This window comes from Lipotes vexillifer, unplaced genomic scaffold (genome assembly GCF_000442215.2).
Source record: "Lipotes vexillifer unplaced genomic scaffold, Lipotes_vexillifer_v1.1 scaffold668, whole genome shotgun sequence".
Taxonomy (NCBI): Eukaryota; Metazoa; Chordata; class Mammalia; order Artiodactyla; family Lipotidae; genus Lipotes; species Lipotes vexillifer.
The window spans coordinates 336,552-356,171 of NW_006785319.1; the positions used below are offsets into that span (position 1 = coordinate 336,552).

At 45.7% G+C, this 19,620-nt stretch overlaps 1 protein-coding gene across 1 annotated transcript in view; it reads right to left on the reverse strand.

Moving 5' to 3' along the window:
* Positions 1-246: 246 nt before the first annotated feature.
* GALNTL6 (polypeptide N-acetylgalactosaminyltransferase like 6) overlaps positions 247-19,620 on the reverse strand; it is a 1,162,176-nt gene continuing 1,142,802 nt past the window's right edge. The window contains exons 11-12 of the mRNA XM_007457365.1: positions 17,744-17,893; positions 247-825 (exon numbers count right to left, since the gene is read on the reverse strand). Of these exons, the coding sequence (XP_007457427.1) occupies positions 658-825; positions 17,744-17,893 (318 nt within the window). The 3' untranslated portion in view covers positions 247-657. The remainder of the gene's footprint in view (positions 826-17,743; positions 17,894-19,620) is intronic.

Here is a 19,620-nt window from a genome sequence, read left to right on the forward strand (position 1 = left end):
GCACTGAATTAGAACCTCAGCTAATTTATGGAGCATGAACTTTTATGACCAGTTAAATTACCTCTGCTGTAAAAGGGAAGTGGCACACGTCAATGAAGGCATGGAGACACTCCAAGTCCATTTCATGATGTAATTGAAGTCTTAGATAGCACACCCTCATTGCAAAATAAAACAAGAACACAGAATGGTATGAGCATTCTAGAATCATCTGCAGCACGTTTTACCATTCGAGTCGGAGAATGGCCCGTTCTAAACCTGCGACAGGTCGTCGGAGCAGTCATGCCCTTCACCTGCACCCCACCCACCCACTTAAGAGGATCCATTCATAGCTACCCACTACTGCAGGATTTGACCTGAGAAATGCTAGGATTCATTAACTCAGCAGTTGTTTGCAAAAGTCCCTAAATCATCTTTGCCCTTGGCCAGCAAGGGGACTGCTCAAGTTCTCAGAAGCAGCTGGTGAGGTTCTTAGCCAAGTTCCTCAGGCGCAGGAAGTTCTTCGGGACAACCAACTTTGACGTGGCATCTACATATCTTTAAACCAGACTTCCTGGATCTAGGAAATGTTATTCCTGACTCCTTTGACCCAGAGACTGGCTAAAATTTAGTTTTTATAACCTGTAGGTAATCACTGTTTCTTCCTTCCTTTTTTTCTTTCTAGGAGCTGGCATGGTAGTTAAATTTTTCTAAAACAGTCATATTAATATGTTCAAAGATCCACTGCTGAGTCTCGGAGAGAGGGTCACATCTGGCCATGAAAATCTTCCTCTCTGCTGGGTTGCAATCCATGCAGCTGCTACTCACAGGATGGAATAATGTTCTGTCCTGCAGGGATCGGAAAGAAAAGAAAAGACTGATATCATGCATGGTGAATGCCTGGAACCCAAAATATAAAGAGGAAGTAAAATAACCCTGCTGTATCAGTATCTACCCAGAGTGTGAAAAAAATAGACCACCTCCCAAATCAAACAACAGGAGGTGGGACTGCCACACGGAATGTGGTTTCCCAGGAACCGTGGGCACGACGTGGGCCCTCCAAGCAGATTCAGCCAGAAACAAAGAATTCATTCATTCATGGATTTTTAAAAAACAGAATCCATTCATTGCCTGCTCTGTGATAAGCATTTTGTTACACGCTCGGGTTTTGAAGATGAAAAGTACACGAGGTTGCTTGTCAAGCAGCTACTAATCTAGCTGTCTGGGGAGAGGGTTGCATACAGAGATGGTAATTCAGTCCGCAGTAGGCGCCACCGCAGCCTCGCACACGCACCCAGAGGACCAGAAGAGTCGTCATCTTCCCTACCCTTGTACCGGGAAAGGCAAATACCAGAGGGCCAGGAACCAGGATGAACTCGGGACTGGGGGTGCACAGTGCACGGGCAGAATCTCCAAGCACAGGCTCAAATCTGAGCTTCTGCCTCTTCCCGACCCCTTTATCGGCATCGCTGCTCTTCCTGGGATGCAGCTCTCCCTGCCTTTTGTAAAGTGGAGGGAGGCAGTGTTAGCTCAGTATGTGATAAAGAGAATGGCCCTGTGAATGAAGGTGCTCGCAGGGCACAGAGTTTAAGTGGTGAGCAAGCCCATCATGTGAGTAGCCTCTATTAATACACACTGCTTTGTATTGTGCAAGCAGGGGGAAGGAAGCCAGTGCTACGAGAAAGGGATCTTTCCTTAACTAGCATTAGATGCTTTTGTCTCTTATAGTGTCTATGCGTTAAAAAAAAAATGGGCCAATGACATGTAAAAACATCCCCAGATCACACTGCTGAAATTTTAGGAACAAGTTGTGTTTTATTATTTAGCTTGGGAAACATTAAGAGGGTCTGCTTATTTTCTTTAACTGAGGAACGTTAGACTCAGCTTTTAGGCATCCTATGTCGGCATTTCTGGGTTACACTGGTTGCTAACCAATATTTAACGTGCTTTCAGACCCGGATGTTTGCATAGCTGGGTGCCCGTGAAAGAAGCAAGAATAAGGAAGGAGGAAGGCGGCCCCAAGCCTCGTTTGCATGTTTCCACTTTCCCTGTAAACGCAGAGCTACATCTAATACATAGGCTCCCTCCTTCCTGTGCTCTCTTCCAAGTCTCCCAAGTTTACTGTGGATTTCACTTTCCTTACACACGAGAGGGCTGCTGACTTCTCCTGCCCATTTTCCTCATCCCCTGCTTCACTGGCCGCCCTTGGACCCCAGGGCAGCTGGCAGGAGCTCTCCTTTCACGGGGCGAGGCAGCAGATTCTGGAGAAGCAGGCTGCGTGCTGAGCTCACCCGCCCCTTCCCTCCTGGGGCTGATGTTAATGCTGAGGTCACAGATCCCATCCCACAGACGCCCCCGCGCCTCCCTAGGCCGCAGCTCCTTGGCCCTCCCACCCCCTCCTCCCCAGCATCCCTCCCACTCCGTCTCCTGCCCCACTTTCTACCAATTTAGCTACACAGGCCTAATATATTTCCATCAGCTTTTCAAAGAGCATCCTTAAGCTGTTACATTCGTGATAATTCTATGTGACCCGCTAAATTCTAGAATTCACTCTGTTCCGCAATCCACGTACTTCTTTTTCTTCTTAACTATCTAGATTTCTTCCTATTGTCACTTTTGTCAGTAGCTCAAGCGGGGACCCCCCGTAGACTCGCAGTTTCTCTCCCCAAACATATTTCCGTAAAAACTAAAAAATGAGGAACAGAGGAGCGGAACATGTTTTAATCCTCTTCCCTTCTCAGTGTGTGCACCTCAGCGCGGATGCAAAGGCCAAACCAGATTTTCTGAACATTTTATTTTTCCGAATGTTATTTTCCAAGCCATAAGGTGATCATACGTTTCCAAATCTCCAGCTGGAATACACGCTCCGGCAGATCCAGGTATGCTCGTGGGGACAGTCGGGCGGGATGACCAGGTTCAGCACGACCCTGAACCATCCAGAGTATGTTTCTGTAACTATACCTCGTGTTCTCATAAACGCTGAAAAGTAGAATTCCCCACATCTATCTGCGTCTGAGAAGCTTCATCAGTAAAACGAGGGGTGGATAACATCCACCTCTGAAGCCTCTCCCAGCCATAAAATTGAGTGAACGTTTTTTTCCAAAGTTCACTGGGGACGAATGACAGGGCATCAAATAGACACTATCAACCATATTCTGGGGACTAATAGATCATTGCTCTCTGGTTGTGGACTGAGCTTCCGCGTCTTTGGCGTGTCCAGCAGGTCCTAAAGGGGAACCTTCTGGAAGCACCTTTAGTGTCCCCAAAACACGCGTTTTCCACTCTGACCTTGGGAGCTGCATACATTTTGCCATCATTATATTTCTCCTCAGCTCAGCTTCTGGATCGCTAAGCGTCGTTACGGATGCTTCTCCTGGCTGGCGCATCGTCGTTGGTAAATGTGGCCTCTTGTCCTACACCAGCCCTTTTTAAAAAATTTTTCTTGGAGTCTAGTTGATTTACAATGTTGTGTTAATTTCAGGTGTACAGCAAAGTGATTCAGTTATACATGTACATCTATCCACTCTTTTTTACATTCTTTTCCCGTATGGGCCATTGTAGAGTGTTGAGTAGAGTTCTCTGTGCAATACAAGTAGGTTCTTATTAGTTATCTATGTTATATATAGTAGTGTGTATACAGTGGAATATTACTCAGCCATAAAGAGGACAAAATAATGCCATTTGCAGCAACATGGATGGACCTAGATATTGTCATACTAAGTAAGTCAGACAGAGAAAGACATCATATGATATCGCTTATATGTGGAATCTAAAAAAAGGGTACAAATGAGCTTATTTACAAAACAGAAATAGAGTTACAGATGTAGAAAACAAACTTATGGTTACCCAGGGATAATGGAGGCGAGGGATGAATTGGGAGACTGGGGTGGACATCTACACACTACGACAGCCCTTTCTCCTTTCGTGTCCTCCGTCATGACAAGACACGCTGGCACAGAACCAAATAGAGTTTTCTCCTCTGGGATAGAGTTCTGAGCCCTCCGGCAAGTCTGCTGTTCCCTAACAACCCTCCTGAAAGGGCACTTTCACCTGGACTCTTCTCTGTTCAGTCCGGAGGGAGGGCAGAGCCTGTGCCCCGGGTGTTCACAAAGTAATGCCGCAAACTGTATCTCCTACATCCTCCCGTCTTCCCTGACCGCTTCCTCCCTTGTTTTATTTCTGTTTTGTTTTTGCCTAAGAAAGTTAGACATCCTTGAGCAGGAAATGAAAAAGTTCAGATTCAGCATTACGGCACTGCCCTTTGTAACCAAACAGGTCAGGCTAAATTCCAGTCGGCCCTCAGGGTGAAGGCTGGGTGGGACTTTTCAAGTAGGTCCTGGAGAGGGACACCACTTCAAAGCAAGCTGGTGTGACACTTCAGGGTATTCACAGGCCAGCACTAAATTTCATTAGATTGTACTTCTGTAGGGTCCAAATTTTAAAAGAACAGGTATGTTGTAGAAAACATTACCCACTGTGTTCAGGGTAGTAAAAGAATCAGACGTCAAAGATGCAGAGGGCTTCCCTGGTGGCGCAGTGGTTGAGAGTCCGCCTGCCGATGCGGGGGACGCGGGTTCGTGCCCCGGTCCGGGAAGACCCCACATGCCGCGGAGCGGCTGGGCCCGTGAGCCGTGGCCGCTGAGCCTGCGCGTCCGGAGCCTGTGCTCCGCAACGGGAGAGGCCAAGGAACTAGAAAATGAGAGTCCAGGGAAGAAAAAAAAAAAAAAAAAAAAAAAAGATGCAGAGACAATAAAATAGGTGGGTGAGTCCATAACGTACAAGAAGATGACCCTGAGAATAAACACCCACACGGCAGCAGGGTGCAGGGGGCCAGGGCTTTATTCCACAGGAAATTTGGTCACATTCCTGTCACACCACTCATCTGTTACATGACCCTGGTTGATTACTTAATTCTCTGAACCTCAGCTTCCTCGCCTGTGAAATATAGATAATAATATCTGCTTCACGAGTTTGCTGTGGATAAAATGAGGTAATATATGTGAAATCGCTGGCACGATGTCCTACGTGCAGTAACTAATGAGGTAATAGTTATTCCACGCCTGCTCTCCTCTTAATTTATTTTCAGTCAGGGAGCATATCCCCAATTCTAAAAATCAGAACGTACTAACCATCTGGTCTGAGACCAGCTATTCAAGACCAAATTGCATTTTCTGAAATACTGGCGAAATAGAATTTGCAAAAATTGGCCCCTGCCTCGACCAGTTATCCGAATGGATACATCAGTACCTCCTGGTTTAAGCCAAAGATTTATGGAACCAAAGTAATTCGTTCAGGAATGAGCTCTTCTGTATAGTTATGGTCCGAGTTTGTACATGTTGCCTGAAATACAACATGAGTTCAACAGATATTTATTAAGCGCTTTTTATTTTCTGGTGCGTGTTAGGAAGTAGGCATAGAAAGATAAACTAAGATGCCTCCCCTGGCCCAAGAACTGGGGGAGACCAATAGGTAAACAAGACATGTTTGAAGCAGAAAGTGTCAATGAGATTGTAGCTGCGGGGGAATAGGATGAATAAAAAAGAATGTGTGAACAGAGAGATGTGAACTAACAGGTATATTTATGCATTCAATTTATTCAGCAAGACTCTACAGGGTGCTTACTATCTGTCAGGCACTGTTTTAGGGGGTTGGGATGTATCAATAACCTTAATAATATAAAAATTCCTGCCCTTCTGGAGCTTACATTCTAGAGGTGGGGTTGGGGGTAGAGCAGTAGGGCACAGACCATAAACCATGAGTGTAATTGTTTCCATGGCCTGTTCAAAGGTGACACGGAGCAAATCAAAGCAGTCCGGAGAAACTGGAGTGCCAAGGGAAGGGCTGGTGTGTAAACTTAAATAGGGAGGCGAGGGTAAACCTCACTGGGAAGGTGACATTTGAGTAGGTGATGTTTGAAGAATTGGCCATGAGAGTATCTGGAGGAAGAGGTGCCAGACGGGGCAACGGCCAGTGCGGAGGCCCTAAGCAGGGATGCAGTGTGTGGATTACAGAAACATGAGGAGGCCAGGGTGAGGTAGAGTGGTAGGAGATGCGTCAGAGGTGATGGAGGGCTCCGTCCATCATGTGCTGGGGACCAGCAGGTCACTTGGCGTGGCCCAAGCCCAAGGAGCAAGCGGGAAGATTCCAGAGGGTGACAGATGAATTCCACACCATGAAGAGACTGGGGTGTGACGCTAAGGCTTGACTTTCCAGGCAAGCGTGACGCGATGGTTGTTGGAGGATTTAGAACAGTGGAGTTAAGCATCTTGGGTGTCTCATGCTAGTGGCAGAGAGGAGCATGGGGTGGGAGTGGGGGACTCGGGATACAGCCGGAGGCACAGCTGGAGGCTACTGCAGGGGTCCAGATTTGAGCTGAGGTGAAAGCAACAGCAATGGGTGAGAGTTGGGGGTGACCTGAGACATGGCTGGAAAGCTTTTTCAGGAGGTGAATGCACAGGGCGTTCTGGCTGATGGGACGTGGGGATTAAGGTGGGGGGAGTGGAGAACTAGAGGAAGAGCAGTGCTGAGGTGAGAAATGCAGAGAGGAGCAGCATTGGGGGCGGGAAGGATGATGTCTGTTTCAGGTATAACGAGTCGTAGGTGTTTAGGGGGCAGCCAGGTTTAGATGCCCCGGAAGCAGTTGGGTATAGGCTGGACCTCAGGATAGCTCCTCTGTAAAGTGGGGAGAGGCGAGTTACTCCCTCCTGCTGACTGTTCATTTCTGTGTAACTCACATCGACAGCAAATGCATTCGTCAGAGACATCGCCTTCATGTCCTTTTGTTTCTAGTATGGATACGAGAGAAGGAAGGCTCGGAATTATGGGACTAGGTTTTAATCCTAGTTTTATCTCTGACAAGAATCTCTGATGGCCCCTTCATTTGCTAGTGATTTCGGTTTTCCATCTGCAAGACGAATGGAGTGGGAAGACGAGGGAGGGATGAGATAAGGGACAAAAATATCCGCCTTCCCACCTCCTAGGGTCACTGAGAAGAACCAGGCGGATATGTGAGTGGCCTTTGAGTTCTGGAAGAAAGACACATCAGGTGGTTTTTTTCCTGCCTCCTTTTGCCGTTGGCATCTGGGAGAATGCGAGTAACACCTTGACAGCCATAAAAGGGACAAAGCAGTGTGATTGCCTATCCTTTTCCATTTTTTCTTTGGACAGGTACAGTTCCTCGCAGGAGGAGAAAATTGGTCTTCCTGCATCAGTGGATAATTTGGCCAATCAGAAATAATGCTTCTGATGCCCGGACCGACAGAGCCCTCGGTGTGTGCGCTGAGACAGTGCTGGCAGCCCCGCAGCCCTGCCTTCTGCTCCATTGCTGGTTTTCTGGGCTACAGGCAAGCGATGCGCGTGAGTATACCCTCAATTCTCAGAGCGGCCAGGATCATTACAGAATCGGTTGTGATTTGTTAAATCTCTGCTCTTCACACCATTCAAAGACTTCCCAGCCTCTTCGCTAAATTCTTAGCGTGGTCCCGAGGTCTTGTATAGGTAGCCCTGCCCCTGGCCTTAGAATTCATCATTTCCCCTCACACGCAGATGCTTCAACTGGCTTCTCCGTTCTTCCAAGAAAACCAAGCTCTTCCCTACTCGAGGGCATTTGCACAAGCCGATCCCTGTATCTGGGATTTTTTTTTAACTTAATTTTTATTTTATATTGGGGTATAGTTGATTACGATGTTGTGTTAGTTTCAGGTGTACAGCAAAGTGATTCAGTTATAGGTATATGGGTTTGGCCAAAAAGTTCATTTGGGGGACTTCCCTGGTGGTCCTGTAGGTAAGACCTCGAGCTCCCAATGCAGGGGGCCCGGGTTCGATCCCTGGTTGGGGAACTAGATCCTGCATGCCGCAACTAAGGAGTCCACATGCCGCAACTAAAGATCCCACATGCTGCAATGAAGACCCGGCGCAGGCAAAATAAATAAGTAAGTAAGTAAGTAAATAAATAAATAAAAATAAACCAAACTCCTGCCAACATTACATAAAAGAAAGTTCATTTGGTTAATGAATACGTTGTTCAATAAAGTTCTTGGGGGAAATGAAAAATGTGTCTTTTATTTTTACTTAAAACTGAAAGAACTTTTTGGCCAACCCAATACATATATCCGTTCTTTTTTGTTGTTGTTGTTGCAGTACGCAGGCCTCTCACTGTTTTGGCCTCTCCCATTGTGGAGCACAGGCTCCGGATGCGCAGGCTCAGCGGCCATGGCTCACGGGCCCAGCCGCTCTGCGGCATGTGGGATCTTCACGGACTGGGGCACGAACCCGTGTCCCCTGCATCAGCAGGCGGACTCTCAACCACTGCACCATCAGGGAAGCCCATATATCCATTCTTGTTCAGATTCTTTTCTTCACTTGCCTAAATCCTACTCATCTTTTAGGTCTCCATTTAAAAGCTACTGTGTCAGAGCAGCCTTGCATACCTCTCTGACTTGGGTAGAGCCCAGTGTCCCGTTCCCATATTATCCTGTACACTTAATGTATTCAATTTAAAAATCTGTCTGCTTCCCCACTAGACTGAAAACTCCAAGAGTAGAGAAAACCCATCTGTTCCATATCTTGTTTCCATCTGTCCATAGCTGTTCATCTCCCCTCAGTAAACCTGCCAGCAGTCACGTCAACGTAATAATAGCTGCTATTTATCGAGTATGTATTTATGTGCCTCGTAATGTTAAATGTTCTACCCAGATTTTCTCATTTTATCTACTTCATCCACATAAGCAACCTGAAGAGAGAGGGAATGTGGACAAACAGGAAGCCAGGTTCGGCTGTTTATGTAACAAATGCTAATTCAGCACCTACTACGTGCCAAGCAGTGTTTTAGGTACTGAGGATACTGCATGAAAGAAAGCAGAGAAAAATCCCTGCTCTTGTGGAATTTACATTCTAATATTTAGCGACAGTTAAATAGCTAAAATAGTATAGGAAGACGACTAGACAGCCTATCGTTTCCTCTACGTAAACTTACTAGGAGAGCTAAAGTCAAATCAGGAGAAGTTTTTCGGGCACCTAAGAGAGTAATAGCTGACACTCATTGAACTCTTATTAAGTGCCGTGTCCTAGGTGCCCTTAGCTTTTATTTCATCATCACAATAATCTTCTGAGGTAGATACTGTTATTATCACCATTTGATAAACGAGGAAACAGAAGCACAGAGTAAGGAGGTTTCCCAAGATCCCAGAGCTAGGACCACCGCGGAGCCAGAACTCAAATCCCAGGTCCCTCAGGGTCCAGCCCCTGTGCTCTCAGCCTCAGCCTGTCTCACCCCCGTCTTCTTCTTTTTTTTATGGTACGCGGGGCCTCTCACTGTTGTGGCCTCTCCCGCTGCGGAGCACAGGCTCCGGACGCGCAGGCTCAGCGGCCACGGCTCACGGGCCCAGCCGCTCCGCGGCACGTGGGATCTTCCCGGACCGGGGCACGAACCCGTGTCCCCTGTATCAGCAGGTGGACTCTCAACCACTGCGCCACCAGGGAAGCCCTTCTTCTTTTTTTTAAAAAAGTTTTTGGCCATGCTGCACAACATGTGAGATCTCAGTTCCCTGACCAGGGATCGAACCCTCACCCCTCGCATTGGAAGCGTGGAGTCTTAACCACTGGACCGCCAGGGGAGGCCCTCACCCCCTTCTTAGCCGAGCCAACTAGCAGTCCTGCTCTAGACCCACACATGCTCAGTAGGAAAGAACTGTCCTCCTTAGCAAATATTAATTTCAAATGTGTATAGTTTCGATTAGCCAGATCCTTTAAAGTCTGACAATCTCCATCTTGACAGGCCTTCAGTTCAGGAAGTCTCTGTCCATATGTTAGAGCCTGAGATAGATTGTGATGAAATCTTTTTACTAGTGACCAGAGGGTGGCAGTGCAGCCCGTTAGGTAAAATGGTAACCAGCAGGGATATGGCTAAGGTACCCAGATATGGCAAAAGTTAAAAGGATGTGATGACGAAGTGATGGATTAGACACACAGAAACAGAATGGGAAGGCAACACTGCTGAAAATGTAGCTTCTTTGCAGGGGTGTATGTACTCCCGCCCCGGGAGTTTACCTCCCTCATCTTTGAATTGTCAAGTTGCACTGAAGGTCAGAATTTCTCAGGGTACAATGCTCATGTCTCCTATTGTGTCTCCTATTATTTTCAGAGTATAGGGTATGATGTAGACATTGTGCATCTGGTTTTCAGCAAGATGTTTAAAAATCCCCCTTTGTTTTCCTATGGGTAAGCTGGAGAAATGTGGGCTAGAAGATAATTCACCATTAGGTAAATTTGTATCTGGTTGAGTAACTGCACCCGAGAGACCAATGTCTCCTCTGTCATAGGATGGAGGGCTCGGTTCTGGGCCTTGTTCATTGGGATCAACAGCTTAGATGAGGGCCTGAGTGCACGCTACTTTGCCCTAACTCACGGCTGGAGTAAAACTAGTTTACCTGGTAATAAGTTGGATCAAAGAGTCAAAATCCAGGCTGGGGTGAATCTCGTGAGGGAGAATTTAATAGAAACCAATGGATGGCTACCCAAGTATAAAAGGTGAACTGGGGCTTCCCTGGTGGCGCAGTGGTTGAGAGTCCGCCTGCCGATGCAGGGGACGCGGGTTCATGCCCCGGTCCCGGAATATCCCACGTGCCGCAGAGCGGCTGGGCCCGTGAGCCATGGCCGCTGAGCCTGCGCGTCCGGAGCCTGTGCTCCGCAACGGGAGAGGCCACAACAGTGAGAGGCCCGTGTACCGCAAAAAAAAAAAAAAAGGGGAACTGTACAGATAGAAGACTACAGAGACGTATCTGTGTAGCAAAGCAAGAGTGTTTTTTTTTTTTTTTTAATACTGAAAGCTCATTAAAAGGCCAAGTATGTGAAGTTAAGGCAGAAAATCAACTCAAACTAATTCAATAGGTATATACTGCTCATAACAAAGGGGTGCTAGAAACTCATTCTATTCTTTGGTTAAACACACCTAGAATACTGTGTTCCCTTTTGGGCATCATGCCACCCTCTAGGACCATCTGGAGTGTGTTAAGAATCTGTGTCTAGGAGGCTGAGGTAGGTCCCAATGAAGTTATCTGAAGAGCAGTGGCAGGAAATTGGGCCATGTAACTGGAAGTAAGGAGTAAAGATCAGACCAGCATTGTTCAAGGATCTGGAATCTGTCTTGACCAAAATGGATGAAACTTAATCTGTGTGGTACCAAAAGTCTCAGAGCTTTCTAATACTTGGGACTGTCCAGAAATGAAGGGGCTGATCAGGGATAGTGTGACTGTCTAAGCATGACCACAAGTCCAGGATTTTGTAGTGGGGCTTCATTTATCAGAACCAGAGTCGAATTTCACGCCTTTTAATTAAACTCTGCTTCCTCATTTTGGGTCCTAAATCAATACCAAACCGGAATGATTTAAAAATAACAACCTTGTGGCCATCCATCTGGCATCCTCGTGGACCAGCAGGATTTTATGAGCTGAGAAGCTAAAGCCCTGGCACGTAACATAAGGTACCATAAATAGTCAGATGTGGGCACATGCCAAGAATTCCACCCATTCACTTTTTAAAGTACTGTGACTGTTTCACTGTTATCAGTTTAGCCTGACAGGTGTCTTTTTATCTGTATTTTCCTGTTTGATGTTATTTTTAAGCCCTTTCTTATGGAAGTTAAACTATAAGGACACCCCAGAGAGCGACTCAGAAAAGTGATGTAAACCTTTCACTTTTGGACTTTGGGGAGGCTGTGAACGTGGTTCTGAGACCAAAAGATGTGCTAAGTTTTATCCAGCGCGGCTTGGGGTTCCTGGAGGGGATCGCATCAGTAATTGAGCCCATTTAATGAATACTTATTTACGAATGTCTACGTGATAGATATTAGGCAGGCAGTACAGAAATACAAGAAAAAGTTCCTGCCCTCAGATAATTACCATCTATAAGGGGAGACTAACCATGCATAATACAATGTTCTAAGTACAAAGGAGGGAACAAAATGGAATAGGAATACAAGCAGAGGGGCAATTCCAAGTACAGTGGGAGGGAAGAGTAGGGTAAGGAAAGTAGGTAAAAACTGGAACTAGAAAAGTGCTTCTCTATCTGGTTGCCCATCAGGACCTTTTAGGAGCTTTTAAAAAATACCGATACCCGGGCTTCTCTTTCTAGAGCATCAATCTATCCTTATGCCAACAGCACACTCCACTAATAATCGCATTTTTGCGATGTTTGGGTACCTGGCGCTTTTACAGTGTCTGATACTTGTTCTTTTTCTTTAACTTTTTCTTGGCTCTTCTTGGCCCTTTCATTTCAGAATCAGCTCAGCAATTTCCACAAATAAACCTGCTGGGGTTTGACTGGTTTTGCATGAAATGTAAACGCCTGCTTGAGAGCGGATATCTTCACAAGATTGTCTTCTTATCCTTGAACGTGCTAGCTTTCCTTTGTAGTTTTAGAAGTTCCTCTCAGTGATGTTTCGTGGCTTTCTGTGTAAAGGCCTTGTGCATCTGTTGTGACAGTTATTCCTGATTATTTGATACTTTTTATGGTGATCAAATGGAATAAGTTTAGAATTTCATTTTCCAGTTTTTTGTTGCTGGCATACAGACACTTGATTGTCTTATATTTACTTTCTATCCAGGACAATGCTAAATGTACTTACTAACTTTAATAGTTTAGATGTATAACCTTTGGGTTTTTTTTATGGACACAGCTATGTTGTCTGTGAGCAGACTGTTTTATTTCTTCCTTTCTGTTTCTTATACCTTTTAATTTCTTTATCTTGCCTGATGGCTCTGGGAAGGCCCCCCTGTGCCATGTTGAATAGAAGTGACGGTAGCAGACATTATATTTTATTCCCAGTCTCCAGAGGGAAGTTGAAACATTTCACCACTAAGACTGATGTTATGGGGTTTTGGTTCTTATTAGGTTAAGTTTGTCTATCAGTTTACTTTCTGTATGGCTAAGACTTATTAGTCAGAGTGTTAAAAACTTGAGGATTCATAAATAGACCATGCATATAAGGCCCCTCGACTTATGACAAGGGTGCCACTTCCCTGAAGTGGGAAAAATGATTTTTTTAAGTAAATGATGATTGATCAATCGAATATAAATATGAAACAAACAGCCCCATTTTACGTTGTAAACAATGTAAACAAAAACTATTCCAGGGAATATATACCACAATGCAGAAGATTAAACAACAAAGCTTCCAAAGATGACCTAGAATACTACCTTCTTGACTTTGGTGTGGGCAAGATTTCCTAAACAGGACACAGAAAACACTAATCAGAAAGAACAGCTCTTCATCAAAGAGAGAGAAAAGGCCAGAAACTGACTGGAGTAAGATATTTACAAATAACCAATAAAGCACTATACCTAGATATACCAAAAACTCTTCAAAATCTGTAAAAAAAAAAAAAGAAAAGAAAAGAAAAGAAAAAACAAAGTCAGACAACCCATGTTAAAACACGGTCAACAGACTCGAACAGGTCCTTCTCAAAGAAGATCTCCAAAAAGGCTAACAGACATGTGATCTCAGTCTACAACCACAGAACGGAAAAACGAAAAGAAAAAGAAACCAACGTGCCAGGTGTTGGTGAAGATGGGAAGGTCTGTGTTCTCAGGCAGCATCTGCCCACAGTTCTTCAGGCCCCAGGATTTCAGTGCCTGCTAACCTGACCTCCAGAAGCTGGCCCCTGTATCTCGCTCTAGGGCCTCTGTTCTCTGGGCTCTAGAACAGGTCCGTCTGTAAGAGAAGCCGCCCAGAGGTGTCAGGAATAAACACCCCCCAGGAGCAGCTGTAAGCCAAAACTTACTGTGGTGGTGTTTAAATATCCCAACCCCCTTCCCGTCGGTATGTGTTGTAGACCATTGCAGAGGTGTCGGTGGGCTTGGTCTCCCCTTGCCCACTGTGGTACTTGCTTTATCACAGGCCCTGTATTGGTTCCCTTCCCTGTTTCACTTCCCTACTCTCTGCCATGATTTTGGAGGGGGGCGGGCATCTCCCAAATAAACCACTCACACTCAAATTCTCACCTCAGGGTCTACATCTGGGGAAACCCCAATGAAGATATATGTTATACTCCCATAAAAATGTTTCCTTACTAGAAAAGGACATGGGAGATAGCTCTTGATCTGGGGGGATAACATTAGTTAATATTTCTTAGCATAGATTGCTATACAGCAGGATATAGCTCACCACTATTCTCAGTGTAAAAAGTGTACTTGTCACCCACATGGATGGACGTTCGATCATATGGTCAGAAACCTTGCTGGAAGTTCTCCACAGTTTATCTCACTGAATTACTGTCTCTGTTTTATTGACGTGGAAGTTGAAAATCACACATGTGAAATAAGTCACTCAAGATCACATTACAGTTCCGGGATGAATTAGAAGGTCTTGGGCCAGACAAGCCACTGTGACGTTGACCAGATTGTGAAGAGGCAGGATGAGAATTTGGGAGAAGGCACTTCATCTTCTCGGTGGGAAACCAAGTAACGTAGAAACCAGAGGGATGCAATGACCAGCTCCTGTGGGCATCCCTCTGACTTCAGGCTGGAAGGTGGGCTGGGGGGTGGGGGGAGGGCAGAGGCAGGGTGGCCCTTTAAGGGAGCCTCTGCGGTAATCCGTGACTGAGACTGGGAAGGGCTGCAGTCGGGGCTGCGGCCACAGGGACGGCAAGGAGAGGGAGGGGTTCACACGTCTTAGAGACCAACTAGATGTAGGGGGTTAAGGAGGCAGCGGGACAGTTTCTTGTTTCAGATGTCGTTTTGAGTGTCGGCTGGTGACTTGAATATTTTTACTGAGGTCTCTTCTGCGAGTCATTGTTCTTGTAGCCGGGTCCCCCTGGTGGCGAAAGAAACCGAAAACGGGATTTCTCACCCTGGGTACCTGCTACGAGGGGAGATGGCTGGGCAGGAGCCTAGTTACACGGCCCTAGGATAGGGATTCCTTCCTTTTCTCATGGTGGCAAAGAGCCACATAGAAAAATAACTGAGAGCCAGGGGGGCGGAGGGTTAGGGAGGGTGGTCCACTTCTAAGCTGGGTAAGTTTCTGGGGCTGTAATACACAGCATGCGGACTTCAGTGAATAACTCTGTATCGTATACTTGAAAGCTGCTAAGAGAGTAGATCTTAACAGTTCTCCACACACACACACACACACACACACACACACACACACACACACGCACACACACACCCAGAACCCTGTACAGTGATGCATTTGTTAACTATACCTGTTGTGGTAATCATTTCTCAGTTCATAGGTGTATCAAATCGTTACGTTGTATACCTTAAACTTACACAGTGTTGTGTGTCAATTATATCTCAGTAAAGCTGGGGGGAAAGGGGGAAAATCTTCCTGAAAAAAAAAAAAAGGCCAACAAGAGCTGAGAGCTGAGAGGTCAGAAAATGGGGCCGACAGCGCCCTTCCCCACTCAGGCAGGTCGCCGGCAGCCACTACTCAATCCAGGAAATCTCTGTGCGCCTGGGAGAAGCCCTTGTCTGGTCTTGGTGATGCAGAATCCAACAGGCATCAGGACTCCCCCCGGGGAATATTGATTGGATTGCTTAAGGGCGCAGGAAAGAGGAGAGACTTCAAGGCCAGGTGCACCTGCGCTTGAATGCTGGCTTGGCCCCAAATCTGTTTCTTCCTCTGTGGATCGTATGTGACAGGCCCAGGTGGTTGGTTGTGAGGTGTGTAAGGCACTAGCTCTGAGCACCCTCACCAGCTGGAGCATGAGGAGGACGGAGCCTAAGAGATGCCCCACGGGGGTCCTTTAGGCAGTTAGCAGAGTCTCAGGGATCCACGTGGATTCGTCAGTGTGCTGATACAAAGGGGGAGCCCAAAGCCGACTCCAAAGATTGCTAAGCTGTCCAAAGCCCCCAGGGCCAAGCAATGCCTCCAAACAGACAAGACAGCACCCACCAGAGGGACTTCTCGCTCTGTGCCTCGGGAAGAGCCCTTGGAATAGACAAGGGACTTTCTCAGACAGGTACATTTGAACGGGCCTGAATCATCACCTCAGATGAGCTGTTTCAGAAACTTTCCATTTTAGGCTTTGGGCATGTTCCTGATGACGTATAAATTGTGCTTGCTGTATAACTAACCGGTGAGTGTAACCAGAGTCACATGAGGCCAGGTCGGAGGAAAGAGCCCAGCACAGTTGTGCCTGGCGGGTCCCCGTACTTTCTTGGCTTACCTGGGCATTATGGCGTGTTTTGTCTCTCATGCTGTAAACAGTGATGAGAAACGGTCCGCTCCGTGGGGACCAACAGTACACGAGGCAAATGGCAGATCAGGTATTTTATCCATGTGCCCTGAAAGTAACTTCCTAATGGTCAGAATATAACCATCAAAACAAAACAAAACAAAACACTTCTTTATTGCACCACGCACGGACTGTATTATATTGAATAACAAAAGGGTTTGACAAGATTAATCATTTCTGATATATCTCACAAGGAAAACAGGGAGGTTTTCTTCTTGTCTGATTTCCCCCCATCACCCCGTATCATATCGGATGCCATCTTCTTATTAGCTCTTTTGATTTTAAATTGTTTTTTAAGAGGATATAACAACTGGTGTTTTGTACTTTTTCCACAACCTGCCAGATGTTGGCAGGGGTGGGTGGCAGTATGCGGAATAAACTTGTACAAATGAGTCTGCCTTTGAGTATAATTTTCAGTGCCCACCTCTAAGAGGTAGATGCCAGAAAGCTTACTCAGTGAGGGAACAGGTATCAAAACCAGTGGTCCCCATATTGATTCTCTGCAGACCCTCCCCTTCAGCTCTCTGTGATTTCAGGGGATACTGACTTTACCTCAGCCAAGGCTGGCCAACACTCCTGATTCAAGTGGTGGGTGGGACATTTCCCTTACAGTCTGGGGTGAGGCTGAATCATTCCAGAGTGTGAAAAGGCAAACAGAGGGCATCTTCCACCTGGCTGGGGAGGCCCCTAGCAATTCTGCAAACTTGGGGGGCAGAAGGGAACTTATGAGTTCTTGCTAATTGACAGCCGAGTCCTGTCTTAGAAACCAAAGAAGCTGAGAAAAAAATTGTATTCTAAAAAGCTATCAAAAGATAACTTAATGAAAATATTTTAAAATATTTAATTGCTCTTTATTCTTTACTTAAATGCTCAACTCAATAAAATATGATTTTATATTTAGTTTTGAACTATTTTTTCTAGCAATAAATGTTACCCTTCTAATTCTTTAAACTTTTAAATTCCCCAAATAAGTTCTCCTTTGCTATACTTGGGCAGGATTTTGGCCAGATTAAAAATGGGTCTTTCTATATAAGGGCTGCAACAATTAGATCTACATGAATATATTAGTATTTGTGTAGATGTAATTGTCTTAACTCAAAGAGCTCCCAAGCGAATGAGACTGAGATGCATAATAAGTAAAGAGATGTGTTAATCTGTGTGTGTGTGAATTGGTGTCGTGAAAAACTCTACATGCGCACATTTGTTTGCAGGGCATATGGCTCCTGTGTTTGGGAGCCATCTGGGTTGAGACCAGGCCCTTCCCGTGTAGGGTTAGTGTCCTGGCTCAAAGCCATGTGAAGCCGTAACTGACTGTGCTGGGTGTTCACATGGCCAGCAAAAGCCAAAGCAATGCCCCTTCCTACACACTCTTGTCTCTCCCCTCATCTTTGCTGTAGTCTCCAAATGCATGAACCATATGGCCAGGTAACAATTTAAATCAAAACAATGCGTTAAAACCAAAAACCTTTGCGTCAGAAAACCTTAAGCAGGGCAGTTGGAGAGCTCGCTGTCCGCAGTGAGCTGGCCCTTACCTTTCGATGTCCCCAGAGCTGGTTCCCTTTCATGCCGTGACAGTCATACAGAGTGACTGGGCTGCTATGGGAGATGGCGTCGAAGCAGAATTTTCGGGTGTGCAGGGGCTCACCAGGCCGAATATCTTCTCTCCAACCAAAGGTGAAGAGCTAGCAAAGCAACAATAGCGGAAAAGCTACAGTGAGTTGAATTTGGAGAGATTCGGAAGCAGGGGGAGGTATGTCTTTTAGCTGCAAAGAACTCCTGCTTCGTGATTTACAAGAAAAGAACTATGTCTTAGCATAATAGGGGCACTGAAAAAGGCATGGATGCTAATGCCCTGTAGCAACACCAGAAGCACTTTTGGCCCAGCCTGGCCAGAAAAGCAAATGAAGTGTTTCTGTTTAGATAGACAGAGAGAGAGAGAGAGAGAGAGAGAGACAGACAGACAGACAGAGGGAGACAGGGACAGAAAGAGGGGAGAAACTTTTTAATGACGTTCTTTATCTTCTTCATTTAGATAAAAAAAATTAGTGGGTTAAATGTTACACAGTTAGCCTAAATGAGCAGATTAACTGAGAAAAGACAAGGAGTAGGCTTGAACTGGATGGATGCCAGCAACCTGAAAATTTTGATTTAAGTGAAAGCTAAGCTTGATGAAGTAAAGAATAGGCAAATTGATTTCCTGGAGTTGGTAAGAGTAATCCTGCCGGGCAGTGTAGAAAGTTTTGGACTGTGACTCCAAGTAAGAGATACAGTTTGCAAACACACATAGATCCCCTTTCCCCCAACTGAAAATGGAAATTTCATGAAATATTTGTCCTCAATGCATTTAATAGACTCTGATATTCCATCCAAACTTTTCCTGTCTTAGTCTAATCTATTCCATCCATCCATTCTATTATTTTATTTTATTTATTTTTAATTTAATTAAATTAATATGCTTATTTTTGGGTGCGTTGGATCTTCGTTGCTGTGCGCCAGCTTTCTCTAGTTGTGGCGAGCAGGGGCTACTCTCCGTTGCGGTGTGCAGGCTTCTCATTGCGGTGGCTTCTCATTGTAGTGGCTTCTCTTGTTGTGGAGCACGGGCTATAGGTGCGCGGGCTTCAGTAGTTGTGGCACGTGGGCTCAGGGGTTGTGGCTCGCGGGCTCTAGAGCGCAGGCTCAGTAGTTGTGGCGCATGGGCTTAGTTGCTCTGCAGCACGTGGGATCTTCCTGGACCAGGGATCGAACCCACCTCCCCTGCTTTGGCAGGTGGATTCTTAACCACTACGCCACCAGGGAAGTCCCCGTTCTCTTATTTTAAAAATGTGACTTATGGATGCACTGAATTGATTTTACAGTGTATTAAATTGAAAAAACAACACTTCTCTAAGGAAAGGGTATTTTTTGGAGTCTGAGCTGGATAACCATTTGAGGGGTTCAGTACGAGAAATCCTTAAGTAAGTGGGAAAATGGACTAGATCAGCCCTAGGATTTCTTCCAATTCTAACATCTCAATGTCAGGAGACTCTGTGGATGTAAAAACAAGCACACTGCTGAGCTATAAGCAGACAATACACTCGGCTCTGTCAAGCTGCAGATTACCGCAATTTGGGGGTCCTACCTGGGTAAGAAAATGCAGAGAATCTGGCAAAATTCCAGGGATGGCTAACAAAAACAGTTAAATGGTGGGGAAACTGCAGAAAACTTGAAAAAGCTGGGTTAAGTGATCTGAAGAAAATTGGAAAGAACTCATCTAAATCAAACATATGAAGCCTACTGTCTGAGTTGTGGCAAGAGATTGCATTCTGTTTCCCTGGGAGACACGACAAAATAGGATGTTTTAAATAGAGGAAGGTGTTTTAGGTTAGGCATTTGAAATAGATTCATGAAGAGGAATTGTGTGGTCTCTTTC